The 22,657-nt window shown below is 44.2% G+C and overlaps 2 protein-coding genes across 3 annotated transcripts in view; one reads left to right on the top strand and one right to left on the bottom strand.

The window, feature by feature from the left end:
* Positions 1-1,930: 1,930 nt before the first annotated feature.
* drc10 (dynein regulatory complex subunit 10) lies at positions 1,931-8,452 on the bottom strand. Its single transcript, XM_084323643.1, has 5 exons — positions 8,185-8,452; positions 4,758-5,418; positions 3,954-4,187; positions 3,447-3,518; positions 1,931-3,254 (listed from the first exon to the last, which is right to left on the bottom strand). Exons 2-5 carry the CDS (start codon positions 5,409-5,411, stop codon positions 2,979-2,981), a joined length of 1,236 nt encoding a protein of 411 aa, XP_084179769.1. The 5' UTR covers positions 5,412-5,418; positions 8,185-8,452; the 3' UTR covers positions 1,931-2,978.
* Positions 8,453-8,716: 264 nt separating this feature from the next.
* The window catches only part of tpcn1 (two pore segment channel 1), a 63,730-nt gene continuing 49,789 nt past the window's right edge, over positions 8,717-22,657 (top strand). For both annotated transcript variants that reach the window (XR_014620179.1, XM_084323423.1), the window contains exons 1-2: positions 8,717-9,434; positions 15,197-15,330. Coding sequence is in view for 1 of the 2 variants with exons in the window: in XM_084323423.1 (XP_084179549.1) it covers positions 9,344-9,434; positions 15,197-15,330 (225 nt within the window). In the remaining variant the exon portion in view is untranslated. The remainder of the gene's footprint in view (positions 9,435-15,196; positions 15,331-22,657) is intronic.

Below are 22,657 nucleotides of genomic sequence, written 5' to 3'. Positions count from 1 at the left end.
CTTGATCACTCACCACCCCCTTCCCTAACTCTCTTACTTGATCACTCAAAACAACCCCCTTCTCTAACTCTCTTACTACTTCCCCCGATGTCAACCCCTTCATACCCATGTGTTGTACTGCTACTTTAACTATTAACTTTATCCTATCTGTTTTACTGCTAACCATCATTGTTGCATTTACTACTCCTGCCACAAAGGCCACTATATTCAACTTCTCCCCCCACACCCTCTCTTTCTCCTCCTGTACCTCCTCTACTGACAAATGCCCTTTTCTAAAACCCTGTTCCCTATCTTGCTTTCCCTGATCCTCCTGCACTACCCTTACTGCCAAATGCCCTTCTCTAAACCCCTGTCCCTTATCATGCTTTCCCTGTCCTACCTTCCTAGCTGCCTCTGCATATGATATCCTATCTTCCCTTCTCACCTGCTGGACCACTACCTCTCGTTTCATCGCCTCACAACCCCAATACGCTACACTATGCTTCCCACCACAACTACAACACCTCGGCTCCACTCCCTGTTGACATTTCCCATAGTCATGCCCCCCCCCCCCCGCATCTAGCACATCTCAGCTCCTTCCTGCATGTCTTGGCTATATGTCCAAACTCCTGGCACCTGTAACACCTCAACGGTTTCGGCACAAACTCCCTAACCCTATATGCCATATACCCTAAAAATACCTCTTTCGGACTAACCTTACCCTCAAACTGAATGACTACTGTCTCCGTCTCTATCTTATCTGCCCCTCTCTCCATCCTTTCTGCACTCTTAACTTTCCCATTATGTCTATCACTCTTCAAATCTCCTACCAGCTGCTCTATACTAACCTTAATTGGAATTCCAGTAATTACCCCCTTGCAACCACCATCCCTTTTCTCCCCTACTCTCACTACTTTATAGATACTAACTTTGCAAATGCTCTTCATTTCCCTTACCTTCTCTACCTGCTCTAAACTTACACACCCTATAAACAAGTTCCCATCCCCCAACACTTTTCCGTACCTTACCTCTCCTAACTGCTCTCTTATGAAGTTTGACAGCTGTCTCAGCTCTATTTTCCTAACTCCCTCTTCTCCCTCAAATCGCACCACTATATTCAACCCTTCTGTAAAATCCTTTTCTCTACCCTCACCGTCTGACCCACTTGTGCTACCTTCCCTCTCTTTCTTCCTCTTATGCCCCTTCCCCCCACTTTCCCTGCTCTTTTTCTCCACCTTTTCCCACCCTTCTCCCTCGTTTTCCTCTCCTACTCTACTCTCCATATCACTATCCATCCCCTCTCCTTCGTTACGGCCATTCCCATCCGTCGCACTTGCTTGCACTACCCGCCCTGGCTCCCGATGTCGAACCCTGGGGGGGAACTAGGGCCCAAATACGGTGACAGGCTTCGTTCACTCCTACGCCTACTTCAGGCTCCCAACCTCAAACCCTGGGGGGAAACAGGGCTCGGATACGGCTTATCCCACACCATCAACTCGTCAACATGTGCACACAAGCCGCAAGTCCTACAACCAGCTTCGCCCAAACTCCACTCGTCAACAGGACCACCACAATGTTTCGGCATTCCCAGCCTCCTCCTTCCCTTCTTCCCCATCCCGCCATCAACTTTAGCCGAGCTTTCAAAACAACTACGGTGCATGTACTCTGAACTTCCAGTCCACTCTCTCCGCCAGACAATCTGCTCCAGTCTCCAATCATGGGTTAATGTTAGCTGCTAACTAGTAATAAATAGGCTAAGCTAACTAGCGTTAGACGTTAGCTTAGCGTTAACCCTGGAAAACGCTCAAAGCGGACTCCACGACACCAGTTCCATTTGTGAAAAAAGGGGGTGGGTTATATTGACAAGGCTTGACAACAGAGGTTCAAATATAACTTCATATTTATTGGTTATTTGTTTCTTTATATCAGCATCCAGTTTCCACCACCGTGTGTTAAAACTCTTCCTGTGTTGACGTTAGAGCGTGACATCATCGCTACGGCAGCTTACACGCTCAAAACGCAAACCGTAAACAAAAACCCGGAGTGCATCAAGACTGCAGTGTGTACACAAACTAGAGGGGGGAGAGGGGGGGAGTTCGCACCCAAGGACGGAGCGAGGGCGGAGCGGCGCTGATTCGACCCTGAGTGGCAGTGAGCCATCCTAGGTAGTTAAAGTGGGCAGAGGTGAGGTGATAGCTGAAAGGCTATTACCGTATTACTTGCTTTGCAGCCCGGACATTAGCCCCCAAACACATTAAGCATGATAGAGAAGTAACGTCCTAATACAATACATTTTTAAAACCTATCAAAATATATATAACATATTTAAGACCTTTAAGACTTCTTAAGGCCTAAAATTCGTATTATTAAATTTAAGACTTTTTAAGACCCAGCTGAAACCCTGTAGTAGTTTATTTCCCAAACAAATCAAGTGGGTGACCTATTAGCATGGCTACTATAGGGTCTTAACAATGTATATTAGGTGTAATAGCCCAGTAGATACAGTAGGTGCAATATTTGAGGGAATCGTGCACTTTGATAAAAGCATGACATTTGGCACACTGTTAGAATTATGCCCTAAGAAAGATTTTTAGCTATAGGGCCATCACTGATTTGTCCCCTGGTAACCATGGCAACCATTTTCCAAAAACCTACATAACTACATATATCTGACATTCAGATAACTAAATGGTAACATTTATAACATGCAACTACCTAACTACATATATCTGGCATTCAGAGAACTAAATGGTCAAATTTATAACATGCTAGAAACTACCTAACTACATATATCTGGCATTCAGAGAACTAAATGGTAACATTTATAACATGCTAGCAACTACCTAACTACATATATCTGGCATTCAGAGAATGCATATTCTAACAGTGTGCCAAATTTCATGCTTCTATCGTAAAGTGCAAGATTTTTCATATATCTGCTGGACTTTAAGTAAGGTCCAGCTGGGTACCTGTATGACCTCAGAGAGGAGTTCGGTGGTTCATTTGGACTTCTTATCTTTTCCCTTCTTGCCCTTATTGCCCTTGCTCTCATTGCCCTTGCGGACGCAGTAGTCTCTCCACCAGGCTTGGATGACCACGGAAGCACTGGTCTTGAGGACCAGGTATCTTGCCTCCTCTTCCATCCTCTCCTTTTTCAGCAGCCGTTCCTCCTGGATCTGGCTGTACTCAAACTCCTGGACAGCGTACGCCTCCTCCATCTGCCTCATCGCCTCTTTCTCCTCCTCGTAGAGCGGCGTCATCTCCTCCAGCTCGGCCTGAAAAGTGGTAGTAATTGGCGGCGGGTGGGGGTTGGGTATGGGTGGGGTGGAGTTGAATATAAAAAGAGTGAAAGAGCGACAGGAGAGAGAGAGAGAGAAGGATTGAGACATACATGGAAGTAAATAAAAATAGAATTATCAGAAAATTTGGTTTTGGTGTAAAGGTAACAAATTGGTCAGAGATTCTACCTGTGTCTCTCCCATGTCAGCGTCATACTTTTGGATCCACTGTTCTATCTCTTCCCTCACCTTGTTGTTTTTCTGCCATGGTAGAAGAGGGAGTGTAAAACATCTGAGGCGGTTCAAGGCAGTTTCAATTCATGGTGTGTTCTATCATATAATAATAATAATAATAATAATAATAATAATAATAATAATAATAATAATAATAATAATAATAATAATAATAATAATAATAATAATAATAATAATAATAATAATAATAATAAACTTTATTTGTATGGCACCTTTCATACAAGAATTGCAGCCCAAAGAGCATGTAGATATAAAATAGACATAGGCATAAAATGAGCATAACATTTACATAATTATAGCGCACTTTCACCTTTCCACACTTTTGATTATAATATATTTTTGACATTCAAATCTATAAAATACTATTAGCATATCTCTCTTTTGAGGAATGGAAATATAAAAAAAAACTATTTTGTGCCAAATCCCTCACATTAGGCTTACCTTGCAGCGTACATTCTGTGTCTCCCAGTTCTCCTGGATCCGATTGCTGAGCTGAACTTTAAGCTTATTGATCTCTTCCTTCATGAGAGTCTGCTTCCCCTCCGATGTCTTGGTATCCGACTGGCTTTGGTTCTCTGCATCCTGCTGTGTCCGTGACACAAAGTCCTCGAAGGACTTTTTCTCCTGGTGCAGAGTGCTCTTCAAGGACTTGATGACATCATTCTTCTTAGAGATCTGACACAGAGGGCGAGGTTGAAGAAAGTGAGGAGTGTCAAAAGTAAGTAATCCAGCTTAGGTTTTGTTTCAAAGTTTAGCCACTGTACGTATAGCCAACCTAATTCAGATTGAGAATGAGATTCAGAGTATTTATTTGCCACATAGAATCATACAATCAGTTTCTTCATTACACAATCATAATTATCATTCCATGGACAAAAGGAGCAGGAAGAAGAATACATTTTTTTTTTTTATTATTATTTTTTTAAACAAACATATAAACAAACATGACAACACACAATATTATTAACAGTGCACATCCAATGAAATCACCATATAGTTAAATGTCTTATACAGGATATACCCCCAATAACTGCTATCTAATACCCTACACATATGCTCTAGCTTGTACCCCCCCCTCCCGGACCCCCCATTGGATAATCCATCCATTATCCCACGCTCCTAAGAAGAATAAATCTTATAGTTACCTGCAGTACTTATAGGCTACAGTAATACATAGGACACCTTCTTGTAAAGTCAAACTCTCATTCAACATTCAACAGATGATTTGGTGATTTAGCGCCTCACCTCCGTGTCTCTGTCCTTGATGGCTGCTTCTACCTCTGTTTCCAGGGAGACCATAAACCCCATGTTATTGTCATGCCGTGAAGACTCCTCCTGTATGTAGTGGTTTCTCTTTCGCTCCTCATCCACGCTGGTCAACAGCTTCTCCAGCAGCGCATTGTGGAGCTCCTTTAGTCCCCCAACTAGACACTGGAAATCCTTACTCACCGCACCTCCCTCATCTACCTCGGCCTTCAATACAAGAGCAGCAGCCGGACAGGCTCTGAATAGCCTCAACACACTCCTCAAGGAGCTCTGGAGAGCCCTCTCTCGCTGAGCCCTCTCTTTCTGCTCCGTTTCATCCACTTCTCCCTCCTCTCCACCACCAGACCCCTGGCTCAGACTCTCCAGTCTCCCCTCCAGCTGTTGATGTTCTTTCAGTGCTGCAGTTAGCTCCTTGCCCAGCCTACTAGACAGGCTGTCCAGGCGAGTCGACACAGCAGGCAACATGGCCACAATCTCAACCCGACTGATGCAATCTTCCACCACGCGAGAGATACGCTGTGTCTCCAGGGACAGGGAATCTTCTTGATGTAACTTGGCCCTCTGCTGAGGACTGGGGGACAGCATCTGAGGACTGGCATCCTTTACCAGCGAATATGTCACCTCTGCAGACATGCTATCACTGGCAGATGAAAAATAATTTAAGCTATCTTATTTCACATCATATTTATCAGGAAATCAGTTTAAGAATTTGTGTTATTCCTATGGTCTAAGACAGGTAAATCCAATTTACAAACATGAAAGTCTCTCCCAATGCTAAACACTATAGAATTAAGACTAGTAGGCCTATTTTATATTGGAGACAAATTAATGGGACATTAATTGTAGACAGTTGTATAGACAAATTTGGTCACAAAATACTACTCTGAGAAAATTCACTTTACTGTCCCAATTCTGTATGGAGCAGCTGCAGATATCTTTTTTTTATCTACTATTTTTCTCCCCATTTTTCTCCCTTTCCCAATTTCGTATTGTCCAATTCTACCCCTCCCCTGTCTCGAACGTTGTTAGGCCATGCCTCCCACAGGTCGGCTGCAATGTGGACGAAGCCTTGAATCACGTGTCCCCTCCGGTACACGAGGAGGCAGCTGTCGCATCTTTTCACCTGGCGATATCTCAGCGGTGAGGGTCTGCGTGTCCCTTAAAGGCAGCCCAAGAGTGTTTCCGCATTAGCCTGACGTTATTTCGCAAGCCCAGCTGTCACGTTATTTCGCGCGACTGTACATTGTAACGTTAACACAGCCCAGCTGTCAACTGTACATTGTAACGTTATGTTATTTCGGGCATTCATAACTTTATTTCGCGCGACTGTACATTGTAACGTTAACACAGCCCAGCTGTCAACTGTACTTTGTACTTTGTAACGTTATGTTATTTCGGGCGTTTTATTCATAACAAACATTGACACGATTACGCCAACACATATGTAATATTAATAGGTTTTGCTATGCATAGAATAACAGAACAGATTGACAGGTGGTGACAAAGCACTGTGTTCAGAGATGTCACACATCACACAACTGCTTGTGTATTCTAGCAGTGTTTTAGAGGTTATTTTGGTCATCAACACTTGCTAGCAAATGTATTCCGCCCATAACCCGCTGACAACTCAAACAGATGCTTCAGGGTCACTCTTCAACCCTATCTGTACCAGAAAATGTATTCTCCAGATAAACATCCTCTACTTGACTGACTGAGTGCTGTCCATTAAGCACTAGAATTGTGTTTATATAACAGTAATATACGCCACTCTCTGAACAACTTCAACCACAACAGTTTTGCTTAAAGGTAGAATCTGTAATGTCGTCAAACAGCGGCAGCCGGCATCTAGGAAAAAAGATGGTAACATGGTACTGTTTACAGCTTTGTTTACATGTTTTGTTTTTGTCTGATGATGTGTGGGTTGGATTTCAGTGGGTATAGTGGTTGCTACTGCTAGCCACACCTGAGGCTCTACCAAGAGAGGTCTGGAGAAATTCAAAAGTAAAAAGAAAAGCACAATACCAAGCAGGGCTCTTTTGCCTAGAGGTCACTGTTTGACAGCATTACGAATTATACCTTTAAAATAAACAGTCTCAAAAACTGTTCAGCCAAATTAAACCACCCGCTGTCCACAGCTGCATGTGTGTCCATAGAACACCGGCTAATGGGTGTTGGCGGAATTGTGTCAATGTTTGTTATGAATAAAACGCCCGAAATAACATAACGTTACAAAGTACAGTTGACAGCTGGGCTGTGTTAACGTTACAATGTACAGTCGCGCGAAATAACGTGACAGCTGGGCTCGCGAAATCGTTTGGATAAATATGTATTCCATTTCCGCGAGCGATTAGGCAGTGGCAAAAAAGAAAATGCGCATTGCGTGCGTTACCGGGGCCAATCAGGCGAATGCGGAAGCACTCTTGGGCTGCCTTTAATATAGACGCTGTCCCTCCAGCGTGATTTCGAAACCTAGCCGCATTTCTGGCAAGACGCTCTCTGATTGGCCGACGCCTGTTTCTACACTGGTTAAGCTTAGGCACTCTTTCGAAGTTGGTTAAGGTTAGAGTTTGTCTTAGAGCGTGACGGCAAGTTCTTTCGACGGTTAAGCTTAGGCACTCTTTCGAAGTTGGTTAAGGTTAGTTTGTCTTAGAGCATGGCGATAGAACGCCAGGTAGTTTGCAGGCTGTTTGACGTGGAAATGGGCACACAGCTCGTCACGCGATTGGGCAAACGCGTCAGTGGCCAATCAGAGAGCGTCTGCCAGAAATGCGGCTAGGTTTCGAAATCACGCGGGAGGGACACGCCGCCCCCGTTGCTTCCTGATTCTGCTGCTGCGCAGGCGCACCAACCGACCTGTAGGAGTCGCTGTCCAAAACGTCCGATCCCCACCCACCCAGCTTCCCAACCCCTAACACTGCCAATTGTAGACCAGCCAAGCTGGTAGCAACGCCGAGAGCTGGGCTCGAACCCAGCATATCCTGCGTTAGTGGCGAGTGCCTTGCCCACTGCGCCACTTAGCCACCCAGCTGCAGATTCTTTATGACATCAGATCAGATGTTCAAATCGTCTAACATTAACTAACGTTACATTAATGGTTCATGTTACCAAATATTGACTTGGATTGATTGATTGATTGACATTTTTATTAACAAATTGCAGAATGGGTACAATACAGTACGACTCAATACACACAATTGTTAAGGGGATGCAGACCAGAGAAAGACTTTCGTCTTGTTCATCAATCATAGCCATATTCTTAAAATGGGTTCGTATTCACCTTTACACAGTGCTTTAAATAATTTTGGGAGTCAGATAATTATATACTATTTTCATAACTGAATAAACAAACTGTCCTCCCTGGCAGGAACACGAAGCTAACATTAACAAAATAGCATCAGTTACGTACCTACAGTAGCAGCCACCCACTGGTTGATTCAACACCGTTTAACTATTGAAACCGCTGTTCAGTTTGTTGAAATACCTTTTTCTTCATGTCTTCATGTTGGTTGCTAAGAAACCATCTGTCTAGGTAACCTGGCAACATCATAGACCAAACACGCCAGTGCCTCTGAAATAGCATAAACGTTTGTGTTGACTGTGCTTTAAGTGAGTACGCCGCTGCTTTATTTTAACATTGTAATTGAATGTGATGTGTGGGGCTGCTGCTAGGTTATTTTTTGTATCCTTCTTCTTCTTCTTCTTCTTCTTCTTCTTCTTCTTCTTCTTCTTCTTCTTCTTCTTCTTCTTCTTCTTCTTCTTCTTCTTCTTCTTCTTCAACATTATATTGGATTCCAACTTTTATTTTGAAAAGCTGTTTGCGACAACATTGCGTGAAGTGTTTTATTGTCGCAAAAGAAAAAGGCTAGATCCGGAAGAAAATGTTTACATTTATTTATATTTTTAGGTCACGATGGTGGTTACGGTTAAGGATGGGCTTATAAACAAAACCACTTTAAGGTTAAAAGTATGACGACTTGCGGCTTTTGCTAAACACTGACGATCCCCAATAAAACACCGGTGACCCCGTGTGATCTAGCATCCACCATAACCCAGCGGTGTAACGTTATTATGATCGATACCGTTATTTGTATTATGTTATTCAATGTTGTAGATATTTGGTTACTAACTATAAATTCAATGATTTAAGACCACATACTATATTATTTTAATTGCTTAACAGTCTGGTTTGCTGTGATGTTGTGATGGACGCAGACAGACACAACAGGAGAGAGTTTGCTAGCTTCGTCGTGAGTGACAGTGAGCCAGTTGAACTTGAATCAATGTCAGCACTTCCAGGATAGTTAAAAAAAAATGCTGCGAGCAAACATACCAGCTAGGCACACACGTTAACGCAATTAGTTATTGTAGCTATTGTATATGTTCAATGAACGATCTCTTGCTAACTGCTGATCACGTTAGATGTATATTCAAACGTAACCAAAGTTGCTTAACCTACTTGGCTAGCTAGCTACAGCTATTTAGAAAGTGTTGCAAAGCTAGCTAAAGAGCTGGAGTATACGGTGGAATTATTCGGGGTCCTTGTAGCCTTTCACTGCTGTTGAAGAATGGATGCTGATGATGATGTGCCTCTTATCCTAACCTGGGACGATGCAAACAGTGGCTTGCTGAGTGACGAGCCAGAGAGGGCGAATGAAAGTAAGTTCAGTTTTTGTTGACATGTCCATCTTAACAGCGTAGTTTTCTAACACAGCAGACCCATAGCTGTTTCAGTAGTCTGTATGGCTGGCTGCACCCATATAATGTAAATTATATAGGATAATACTCTTCATGGTTGTTGAGATTGTTTGTCAAGCAACAATGAGTGACAAATCTATAGGATGATACTTTTCACACACATCACACTTTTCACACACATCACACACATGGTCATCAGACATAATAAACCTCTCCATAAAACAGGGACACGTCCCCAAGGACTTCAAAATTGAGTGACCCCTCTGCACAAAAAGGGCAACAAATTAGACCCAGGCAACTACCGCCCTGTTTCTATTCTTACCTCCATCTCGAAAGTCATGGAGAAAATTGTCTACGAACAGGTCGAAAAGTACCTGGCGGAAAAAAAAATCTAATCTACGAATTCCAATCTGGCTTCAGAACATCCCACTCCACTGGCACTGACGCATGCCTTCTCTATTTGAATGACAACATCAAACAAGTGGTGGACGCGGGCAAATACTGCGGCATGGTCATGCTGGACCTACAAAAGGCCTTCGACACTGTCAATCACTCCATTCTGATTGACAAGCTAAAAGCAATTTGTTTTGATAGTTTATCAGTGAGCTGGATGCAATCCTACCTGGAGGGGAGAGAACAGATGGTGGAGGTAAACGGTACTCTATCCCCCCCCCCTCAGTGAGCTGTGGTGTTCCACAAGGAAGCATACTAGGACCGCTACTGTTCCTAATTTATGCAAATGACATGTCGTCAGCTTGTGACTGCAACTTGTTCCCATTTGCAGACGACTCAGCCCTGCTGGTCTCTGACAAGAACAAGTTGCAGGTTGAAAAAACCCTCAGCTCGGAACTAGGCTAAATCTGCATATGGCTCGCCGATAACAAACTATCATTACACATGGGCAAAACAGTCCATTCTCTTCGGTTCAAATAACACTCAGCAAGACCGACGGCTTCTCAGTTAGTGGGTGACAATATTGTCACAAGGAAAGTTACCTACCTGGGTTCCATCCTAGAGGCAAATCTTTCCTGTGACAAAATGGCATCCAATGTAATAAAAAGCCAATCAACGAACTAGATTCTTGTACCGGATTTCCTCTCTGGTAAACAATACCCTGAAGACTCTGGCAGGAGCACTCATTCAAGGGTACTACGACTATGCTTGCACCTCATGGTACCAAAGCACCTCAAAGGTGCTAAAAACAAGATTACAAACATCACAAAACAAACTAGTCCGACTACTACTTGACCTTACCCCTAGAACCCAGCTCACCCCTGCACACTTTGACAACCTAGGATGGCTTAGAGTAGACGACAGAGTACAGCAACTTGCAATGGGCCTGGTCTACAAGATACACTATACGACTAAGGTACCCATGTACATCCATATTATGTCCCTATGCCATAAATGTCATGTATGTTGAGTATGTCATAATGTCTATATAAATTGAAAATGGGGGACCCTGATGTAAACAAGACAAACGTCTTTCTCTGGTCTGCATCCCCTTAACAATTGTGTGTATTGTATTGTACCCATTCTGCAATCTGTTAAATAAAGTTTTCATTCATTCATCATATGAATGGACAAAGTCAAAGGATAATTTTGTAACAGGAGTACAACGACTTGATTAGCTACAACAATGTGACAAACCCATACCTGTCAACCCTCCCGTTTTTCCCGGGATTCTCAAGTATTTCAACCTTCTCTCCCGCCGTCCTCCCGTTAAAATATTTCCCCGTATTTTTCCGGTATTTTTTTATTTATACAAAATGGCTGCAATTCCCCCCGGTGACAGGTGGCAGAAGTGTAAATTAGAACGTTAGAATACGAGGTCAGATCGGAAGATGGTTGCTGACAAACTGTTGGGTAAAGTGGGGTTGTTCCCGGAGAGCTCACTCTCGGCCGTGGTTTCTCAGTGTGTATGGTGCTCTCCCTCAACATGCGAGTAGGGTGAGACAACACCATTCTTTAGTCCAAATAATACCCTACTTTATACTATATTATTGTCATTTGTTTAATGTAAAGTCAGTCTTACATTGGCACTGCTTTAACGTTGCATTTACCCATAATCCATTGCTGTATTAAACCCATGTAACCCAAGCGCAAATGTAAAGTTAATCAATACACAATGAAACAATATCTTTATCTATATCACATGTCAAAACTACTTTAATAAAACAAGATTTCCGTTTTTCATTTCTACTCATTCATCCAAAACAAGACAGCAATTCTACTTCTGCATGCACCGGGAGAATTGAGCTCATAGCACAGATTTGGAGTTGATAGAATGGACATTGCTGTTCTTAGGAAATGTTGCACATGGTGGAAATAATGGAAATTAACATTTCTAACATTAACATTTAGTGTTTAAAGTTGATACATTGAGGCATGGTAGAATTTCACTTTATATTACAGCAGTATCCGTTTTTAACATTACAATTAGTGTCTGACAATAGACACATGTTAAAAGTCAAAGTAAACTTTGTCATTTTCCAATTTGTGCAAAACATACAGAAAAAAATTCATTTAATGCAGGGATGTACACAGCATTTCACTTTCAACCAGGTATCTGATTAATTTAATGTAGCAATTAGTAGTTCACCCAGTCCTTGGGTACATACAGGTTTTGACCAGCAGATGGCAGCGACGAGGCAGCTCAGCAGAGAGCAGCTGTCAACAAACATCCTAACAGAAAATATATACATACGAGGGGGAGGAGACTACATTGGGAGGGGGAGGGGGGCGGGGCGAAATCTCCTGTTTTTTCAAATCCCAATGTTGACAGCTATGGCAAACCTGTTTGATGGATTTCAACATGATGCTGCTGGAGAGAACTAGGGATATGTAGCTAGTGGCAGTTGTACAATTTACAGAACTGTACCCCCCCCCCTCCCTACAAATGACAGTGGTGTAGCATGCTTCAAGTCATACAAAATATTCCATACAAAATATCTTGTCCACAATACAATATTGTCATAATAACTCAAATAAATGTAGAATTATAGTCTATTTATATAACCAATTTAGGCGTGGCTACTTGTTTTATTCCTTGATAATGGTTTCCTAAATGAATAAGACAACTAGGCTACTTGCTAGTATAAGATAGAATTGTAAAAAAATAAAATTCATATGAGCTTTGTCACTCTTATATTCAGGACTAACGTTGGATGTTTTTAACATCACATCACCAGTTACCTATATTGCGTGACTACATTGTTGTATGCCTCGGATACTTACCAGAGGTTGGCCTCTGATGGCTGCTGGAGGCCGTGTCATTAAACTTGTACATCCCGAGGTTCGCTTGTCGCCTGTAGGCAAAGCAGCACTGTTGTTAGAGAAGGGGGGGAAAAGAGAGCCGGCGATCACGTGCGTGTATGTGCACGCATGCATATGTCCACTCTGTCTAGTAATCCTGCTTTCTATGTCGCCCTCACACACACATATGCTACGAACTAACCCTCTCACACATATGGCAAACTGCAGGCTCAGCAGAGTTGGGTGCCAGTGGCCCCCCTACCCTGTGCTCATGGGGCTGCACGAGTGGTGCGCTTATGTCAGTGTGTGCAGCCTCTCTGGCCATCCCTGTGACACGGCGTGCATATGTGTGTATGAGCTCTGTGTTATTCCTGCTCTGGAAGTGACCAGGAAGGGAGAGAGCTGTGTGTTTTTTCCCCAGGATATCTGGGAGGGGTTTTACTTGCCAGAGACCCGGGAGGAGGAAGGATCGGAGTGTTCCTGCCGGCTGCTTGGGGTGGGAGTTTTCTCTCTTTGAGGAGAGGGAGGGAATTTGAACCTGGACACAGGAGAGAGAGAGAGAGAGAGAGAGAGAGAAGAATACGCTCGCGCCCCACACAGCTGGATCTCTACAATAACTCTCAGGCCAGAGTGGAGGTTGCCAAGCATCGGTTCTACTGCTGTTGGAACCCCGACGGGACTCACAGAAGGAGCACAGAAATAGGAGAGGATTTTATCTTTCATTCACGACCGGGTCGGTGTGTGTTTTGTGTTTGCGGCGAGCTCGGGGGAAGAGCAGGCTCAGGTGCTCGACCTCGCCGTGTTGTTGACCGGGAGCTCCAAACACTTTATTGTTCTCAAACAAAACGAGGGCCTGGAATAGCACACAGCAGACACGGGGCTTGACCTGCTGTCAGGATAACAGCTATAGGCCTCAGCCGGACGGTCCATCGGCGCGAGTGGAGTTTGGTCTTTCCGCTTCAGTCGTCTCTACAGAAGTCACGGGTGCACAGGAGAGATCACACGTACGGGAGGCTCCTGCAGCCGACTTCCAGTGGCCGATCTCATCTTATCTGTACCGTAGTCTTCCGTCTCCTTCTCCTGCCGCTTCTTTCATTTTGACTAAATCAAACGCGTGACACACACGGGTGTGGGCGTGTGAAGCGGCGCTCGATGGCTGCATAGTGACACGGTGAACCGTTGAATGATTACGACACATCTTGGTTCCATTTGTAATGTATGGTTGTCGGCAGCATAGATTGAGTTCATTAGTCTAACTTTCTCATTGTATTTCACTGTACTACGCCGTTTATTTTGCTGATGTTATGTGTTGTAGACAAAAGTGTCATCTTTAATAATAATAATAATAATAATAATTCATTTTATTTATAAAGCGCTTCTCAGGAACCCGAACCCGAATCTTTGTGTCATTCAGGAACACTCGGTCAGTATCTGATTATTTTATCAAGGCAGGTCACAAAGGCAATACTCCGCAAACAGCTAGACGTCGTTCCTCATCTGATGAAGATACAGCCGCCATCCTGGTTCCTCCTCCGGTTCTTCTGACTACACATCTGCTCGCCTCCTGTCTCGTCCTCGCTGCTACTTGTCGCCTCCGGCAGGAACAAGACTCCTCAGGCACTGGTGGGGGGGGCAAAGAGCACTGTGGGAGTTGGTGGGTGTCCCTGACACAAACACACGCTCGCACATTACTGTACAGGCACGTGGTCCAGAGTTCGAATTCCACTAAAAGAGGGTCTTAATTTCAGAGGTGGTGCCTCTTTACAGGACAGTGTCTGTGAGAATAATTTTGTAACGGGAGTACAACAAGTATGCTAGCCAAGGACGTCGTCGCGTTTACTCTCCTGAAGCACTGACGACCGTTTTGAATGGTTTTCTCCGGAGACGCTAGGAGCTCTCTGCTCGGACCGGACACCCCTGGATGGGCGAGGACTTACGTGAAGGCCGTGCTCGTTAGTGGCAGCGACCCCTGTGTTTTTCAGGAGTGTGCATCAGTGCGGAGTGGAATGTTTGCCTGTCTGTATCCGTGGAGGTGTGTGGACACCGGAACAGCACCCGTGGTGGACTGTGAATGACAGACACACCGCTCCAGTGTGGACTTGTGGGATCATAATACATTCACACACACACACACACACGCACACTCAAGCACACATTCACACAAAGTCCAGCTTGAGCCATGGAGGCAGAAGCAGCTGGTTTCCATGGCAATCAGACCCACGAGGAGAGTCCAGTTGTGATCTCCTCATATATCCAGCAGCTAGACTATGTTGGTAGGCATATATGTGTGTGTGTGTTTGCATGCTATGTTAGTGCATGTGTGTGTGTGTGTGCACCTATCCAAGCATTTGCTTAATTCTGGATAGAGTGCTGAAGTTGAATCAACAACCTGAATTTGTCAGAAATAAATTGTTGCAGTGTACTTCTATTTGTATTAAAATACAAACTCTTCCCATCTTATCTTCTAGACGGAGGAGGCAATTATGACATAGTGAATAATGTTGTGATCCCGACACCTGGGCCACCAAACTACAGAGCCCAGAATGCATCATTACGCCAAAGCTGGGAGATGAACTACCAAGAGGCAGCCATCTACCTGCAGGTATTCACACAAGCACTTCTACTGTGATATCTGGAAGTTACACCACTAGTAGCCCATTAGGCGAGTCAATATATGGTTTAACCCCAAAAAAATTGATACAAAAGGTTTTTCAATGGATTCTGGTAGTATTGGGCGTGCTAAATAACATACTAAAAGTCGACCAAAATCGACCCCTCCGAAAGCCGTCATTTCCAAGATGGCGTCCCAGATGGCGCCGGGGCGATTAAAATGGCTATATCTCAAATTAAGAAAATGGTCCAAAGGATTTCTCATTCTGATTCTGGTACCTCTGGGCATGCCCACTAACATACTAAAAATCTAGGAAAATACACCTTCCAGAAAGGCTTCATTTTCAAGATGGCGTCCAAAATTGCGGCTGGCCAAGCTTAAAATGGCTATATATATGTCAATATAAAAATTATATAAATGATTTTGTCATTTGATTCTGGTACCCCAAGTACCCCTAGACATACTTAGGAACATACTAAAGTTTTAGGGAAATACACCTTCCGAAGAGGCTTAATTTTCAAAATGGTGTCCAAAATGACGACTGGGAGCTTAGAATGCCTGTATCTCAAATGGGAAAACATTTCTAAAGGATTTATAAACTGATTCTGGCACCTCTATACATTAATAACGAGCAAAATATCTAGCTAAATATATCTGCTAGGAATGCATCATTTGCATCATCAAAATGGCTGCCTGTAGCTTATTTTGGCTAAAATTAAAATTGGTTATTATATTCAACCTAGAAAGCTGGCTTTGGTGTTGAACACAAAATAAATGACCCACTTATTGTGGTCTTTAGGCCTACTCATCATCATCTTCAGGATCCTCTGGGAGAAACTTGTTATGTGGATTGTCACATTCATGAAGTTGACATGGTCCACAGACAGTAGTACAAGGTAGTCCATATTTTCTGCATGAGCAGCGAAGTGTCTTGCAGGCAGTGGTACAGTTACAATGAATGACCTTCAAGAGACTGTCTGGAGCAGCATTCATTGTTGACATGAGTGGGACAAATCTATTGTCCTGCAGGTTCCAGCCCCAGTCTAGAGCATCTATACCATCATCTGTTCCCATCCAGACCATGACCTGGTAGTATGCTCTACGACAGTGGAATTTGGTAGCAGATTCAGTTGGTGGTAGACGTTCAGGCGTTACCGTTGATGAAGCTGAGACAACCTTCTTGCTGAAAATGTTATATCTCATTTTTGCAAGCGAATCTGTGCACTTTCCACCAAAAAAGACAGCCATTGCTTGGCACCCAAGGTCATCGATCACATCTGTTGTCTGGTTTGGTACAGTGAATGCATTGGCACAAGCCTGAAGGACAGGATCCCCTTTTACAAGTTTTTGGAATGCTGTCTTTTTGCCAACTCCGAAGATCCGGGAAGTTGTGTCACAGCCAGTCACAGCATGGATGAACAGCAACTGAGAACACACATCCTGTCCGAGTACTTCTTTCAAATGGTTTATGGCGTACACTTTAAAACTGCCATCAGCTTTCGACTTGTCTGATCTGAAATAAAGGCCCTTGCTATCTCTCTGTGCATAGTAAAGAAGTAAGACGAGGAGATCAGTATCTTCTCCAATCAGCGTCGTGGTGTGAAGAAGAGATGATCCCACTGCGGCCCTTACTATGTCTACATCAGCATCTCCAAGTGAATTGACCACAGTGCAATCCCGTTCTTTCAGTTCATCACTTATCATGTGGATCAGTTTCTGTTTATTCAGATCTCTTGACAGGAACTCCTCCTTCTTACCTGAGAACTCTGTCTCAGCAGTGAAGTTGACAATGGGATGAATATTGTTTCCTCTTCTTTGATGTGTGTTGTCTTTAATGGATGGCCCATCCTCATAGCCATCAAACACAATGGTTGTAGCTGAGCCATAATGTTGGATGGTGAAGTCTGCATATGACTGTGCAATTTTACCATAGCTTTGTCCGTGCTTCCATTGTATTCGGTGAAGGAGTGAACCACCATCAAGAACATAATGCTCCGTTTCTGGTACAGAATCTAGGATTGCATCACTTGCATGATCACAGATCGCGTGCGCTAGTTGTGGTTTATCAGCTTTGCGGAAGACGTTTCCGGCTTCAAAGAGGGCAGGAGGGAAAGGACTGAGTTCGTAACGCATAACCTCCTCCAATGACAGCTCTCCAGTTTGGGAGACAATAAGGAAACGTTGAAAAAGAAGTGCAGAGGGCGGTTAGGTGGCCGAGCGGAGATTGCGTTCGTCACCAACCCCGGAGCTGTGAGCTGTATTCGCCTGTTCGAATCCAGCTCACAGCTTCGGGGTTGTCACCAGCTTGGCTGGCCGTCTGCACTAATACAATTGGCTGTATTAGAGGGTGGGAGAAGCTGGCGGGGTGGGTCCGGGTCGTTGTAAACAGCGACATCTACAGTTCGGTCGGGGCGCCTGCTAAGCGCGGATAGGACTTGAGGGGGATAGTGTGGTCCTCCCACACGCTACGCCCTCTCGATGAGGATCCGCGCTGCCAGGTGAAAGAAGCGGTGATTGGCTGGACGTGTGTCGGAGGAAGCACGTGGTAGCCTCCACTCTCCCAGATGATCTGACTGTGGGGGGTAAGTGCGCAGCGACCAGGAAGGGACTGGGAATTGGCATACGACTAACATTGGGATGGGAGAAAATCGGAGGAAAATGGAGGGGGAAAAAGATCAATAAAAAAAAAAAAAAAGAAAAAGAAGTGCAGAATCAATGATTCGATCGGGAGCAACCTTGATAGACGATTTTTGTCCAAGGGTTATGGCTTTATCCTTTCTACTAAATGAAAATGTGAATGCCCGCTGTCCGATCATTTTGTGCATGATGTTGCGTCCAACAGAGTCATAATCATGCACGTTCACTCCATCCTCAGCGACAACACCTGTAACAACATTCCTTAAAGAAGAGTCTGGAGAGAAAGGTGAACATATAGCAAGTTTTGAAGTGATCTTCTCCAGGTCAGCAGCATCCCTTTTCATCCTTGCCTCTGTTGAATCCTTGTGCTGTTCTGATGTTGTGTATGTCTGGTTTGAGAACTCCTGCATTGCTGTGTTATACTCTGATGTTATGCCCTTTGACATTGTCCAAAGGGATCTCTGATTGTCGGTCATTCCACTTCCATGTGTCATCCCTCCTGTAGTCTTCAATGACCTCATCAATGTTGTTTCGATTACAAGATCTGAGCTGAGGCCTGCCCATGATTGGCTGCTGCAACGGATAACATGAAAACCCTTTTCAAATTGTCTGAAGACATCTGGGTGGTTGATGTGAAGCTGACTCATCTCTTGGACATAAAAGTGTGCCGATTTCAAGTAATTGTAATGCCCAGCCGCAGCGAATATCGGCATGCATTCAGAAACAGAGCGTAGGTGCAAAAGCCAGGAACCTGTGCGATCTGCTGTTATCAGTGACCTAGCAACTTCTAACATGTGTTGGTAATTTAGCCACAACTGACTAGTTTTGGATCTAGCACACAGTTCCATCTTCCTTTTTCCCAGCTCTTCATTTATTGTAATGAGGGTCTCTGATGTGAACACTGTTTCCAATGGCATTTCACCCTTAACTATTGAGGTATACATTGCTTCAGACTGTTCAACCATTGCTGCAAATTCATGACTATCATCTACCATTTCTGATATTATCATGCGGTTAAGACATTTGTCAACCAGAAGATGGCCACGGAATGCTCTCTGAACTGATTTGCCTGTCATCATATGGGCTACTGAGTTCTCCCCATAGACTACCCCTAGAATGTCCTTAAGTCCTGTACCGTCCATCAGTGTACCAATTGCTCCTAGCAAATTCATAAATGTGTGAAATCCTCCTAGGAGCAGGACAAAGGACTTGAGGTGACTGCACTGTGGTGCATCTAGGATTATCTCTGCTGCTTTCCAATATAGGGGTTGGTCAAATGTAACTACTGGGGCAAGGTGGTGTTTGGATGCCAGACCACAAATGAACTCCAGTGTTGACAGAATGCATGTTTTGTCTCCGGAGTACATGTCTATCATTGGTAAGTATCTCACTGAAGACTGCCCTGGATGTTCATCTCCCTTATGAATAATGTGCATCATCCCCTGCCAACCAGGTGCAGGCTGTTTGAAATTGAACGATAACTCCCAAAGCAGATCAACCATCTTGTTACATTCTGCGAGTCTTGGAGTGCAAACACCTCTAACTATAACAACTATAATGGTCAAAAAGAAGGCTTCAACTATGCTAGCTTGAGAGCTGGAGAGTGCAAACACCTTTAGTAAGCTATTTGTATTTGTATAGTCATTTTAAGCTCCTGGGCGCCAGTTTGGACGCCATCTTGAAAATGATGCCTTTCCGGAAGGTGTATTTTCCTAGATTTTTAGTATGTTCACAAGCATGTCTAGAGGTACCAGAATCAAGTGAAAAATCATAGTTATATATTTTTTTCTATTGAGATATATAGCCATTTTAAGCTTGGTCTGCCCCATTTTGGACGCCATCTTGAAAATTAAGCCTTTCTGGAAGGTGTATTTTCCTAGATTTTTAGTATGTTAGTGAACATGCCCAGAGGTACCAGAATCAGTTGAGAAATCCTTTGCACCATATTCTCAATTTGAGATATAGCCATTTTAATATCTCCACCGCCATCTCGGACGCCATCTTGGAAATGGCGGCTTTCGGGGCGGTCGATTTTGGTCGACTTTTAGTATGTTATTTAGCACGCCCAATACTATCGGAATCCATCGGAAAAACCTTTTGTATCAATTTGTTTTGGGTTAAGTGCTTTTTTTTCATAGATTGACTCGCCTACATAGTTAAGGTGTTCCTATAATGTTTTTCATTACATCCAATGAGCTGTAGCTCAACTTTGTACCTTTTTATATTGGCGGCTTCTACTTGGGTCTGGCTTCAGGTCAAAGTACATATTTTATATCCATAAACATATATAGACAACCATTTCATTTTATTTATTTTTCTGTTCATCCTTTATTTAACCAGGTGAAATCCCATTGAGATTGAAGATCTCTAATAATAATAATAGATTGGATTTGTAATGCACTTTTTGTTCGCTGGGATCCCAAAGTGCTACACTACATGGTTAAAACAGTTAAAAAAAATTGAATAAATAGTTATTAGTAAAACAAATAAAATAAAATACAGAATAAAAATAGAACACAGTTAATTAAAAACATAGTATAAACAGACAATTTAAAAACAAAGCGCAATAAAATTTAAATAAAAAGCTAACAGTCAAAGGCCTTTTTGAAAAGATAGGTTTTCAGGCCTGCTTTAAAAGAGTCCACGCTCTGTGGTGCCCTCAGCTGGATGGGGAGGCTGTCGTGCAGAAGGCTCGGTCACCCATGGGGCAGAGCCGGGTATTGGGGACCTGAAGGAGCAGGCTACCTGCGGATCTGAGGGTGCGGGTGAAGGATTGTGGAGTGATGAGTTCCTGAAGGTAGAGGGGTGCGTGTCCGTTTATGCAGTTATGGGTGATCGTCAGGATTTTGTAGTTGATCCGGGATGAGACGGGGAGCCACTGTGAGTGGAGGATGGGGGTTATGTGATCGTGTTTACGGACTCTCATCAGGATCCTGGCAGCGCTGTTCTGGATGTATTGCAGCTTTTGGATGCTCTTGCCAGGAATCCCGATGAAGAGTCCGTTACAGTAGTCCAGTCTTGAGGAGATAAAGGCATGGACAAGCTTCTCTGCATCTGACAGGGTTAGAATGGGACGGAGTTTTGATATGTTTTTTAGGTGATAGAATGAGGTCTTGCAGAGGTGTTTTATGTGGGTGTTGAAGGTCAGGTGGGGGTCAAATCGAACCCCCAGATTTGTGACTGAGGGGGAGAGGGGGATTACCTGGCCGTCAAAGGTGAGATGTGATATGGATGAAGACTGAACCTGGTGAGGGGTGCCAATTAGGAGTGCCTCGGTTTTCTTGCTGTTTAGTTGGAGGAAGTTGCTGTTCATCCATGCCTTTATCTCCCCAAGACAGGTGGTGAGGCATGACAGAGCTGCAGAGGGGTTTGGGGCATTTTTTTTTTTTTTTTTTTAAACTTTGGCCATTCCCCTGGCTCTTTTATGTGTTTATCACATTTATACTGTTCAAGGATGACCGACAGAAACAGGCTGAAAGGGTTCAGATGGGGGGGAAGACACTCTGGGAAAGGCACGGCTGCAGTCGGGATTCGAACTCGCTAAGCCCCAGATCCGTGACGAGCACGGTTGTCCACGGCGCTGAAATAGCGCTCGCGGTACGTGGTGAGCTACTGGAGCTCCCCTTTGGGGCCGTTTTTATGTAGAGTTGTGTGTCATCGGCATAACAATGGAAAGACATTCCATGTCTGCCGATGACACGACCGAGGGGGAGCATGTAGGTGATGAATAGAATGGGACCAAGAACCGACCCCTGCGGAACACCACAGGTGACCTCGAGCAGCCTGGACTTGTGTCCTCCCAGTGAGACATATTCTGTCCTGCCTAAGAGGTAGGACTGGAACCACTGTAGTGCATGGCTCGACAGTCCAACAGTGTTGTGGAGGCGCTCCAGGAGGATGGTGTGGTCCACGGTGTCAAACGCCGCTGTCAGATCGAGGAGGATGAGGAGTGATGGTGATCCTGCGTCAGCGGTCATTAGGAGGTCATTCGTCACCCTGAGCAGAGCTGTTTCCGTGCTGTGGGATGAGCGAAAGCCTGACTGGAACTTCTCCAACAGGGTGTTATTTTTAAGGTGGTCCTGGAGCTGGGAGGCAACTACCTTTTCCAAAACCTTGGATAGAAAGGAAAGGTTCGAGATAGGCCTGTAGTTGGCAAGAACCTCTGGGTCCAGAGTGGGCTTCTTTAGGAGGGGGCTGATGATGGCAACTTTGAGGGTGGATGGGATATGGCCAGTTTGAAGGGAGAGGTTAACAGCCTGGGTGATGATTGGGCTGATGCTGGGGATGTTTGATTTGAGCAGGGCAGTTGGAATGGGATCCAGGGTGCAGGTGGATGGTTTCATTCCTCTGAGTGTTTTTTCAATGTGGCTCTGCTGAACCTCAGTGAAACATGGAAGAGATGGCAAGCTCTCAGGTGGTGGGTTAGAGGCAGGGGGAAACAGAGAGGAAGAGCTGGGCATCAGAGAGCGGATGTTGTTTACTTTAGATCTGAAAAAGTCCATAAAGTTATTGCATCGCTCTTCTGTAGCTTCAGTGGATGAGGATGGTTGTGGCTTTTTAAAATAACACAAACTTAAAAAGACATAACCCAAGACACTGAAGGACCCCATCCATCCATCAAGCTTTTTTCCTGATATACTGCAAAGAATCCTGGGTAAAGAACTGTTGGCTAGCCCTCCGG

Source organism: Notolepis coatsorum (assembly GCF_963971535.1).
Source record: "Notolepis coatsorum genome assembly, chromosome: 10".
Taxonomy (NCBI): Eukaryota; Metazoa; Chordata; class Actinopteri; order Aulopiformes; family Paralepididae; genus Notolepis; species Notolepis coatsorum.
This window is presented reverse-complemented; position numbering and strand designations above follow the sequence as displayed.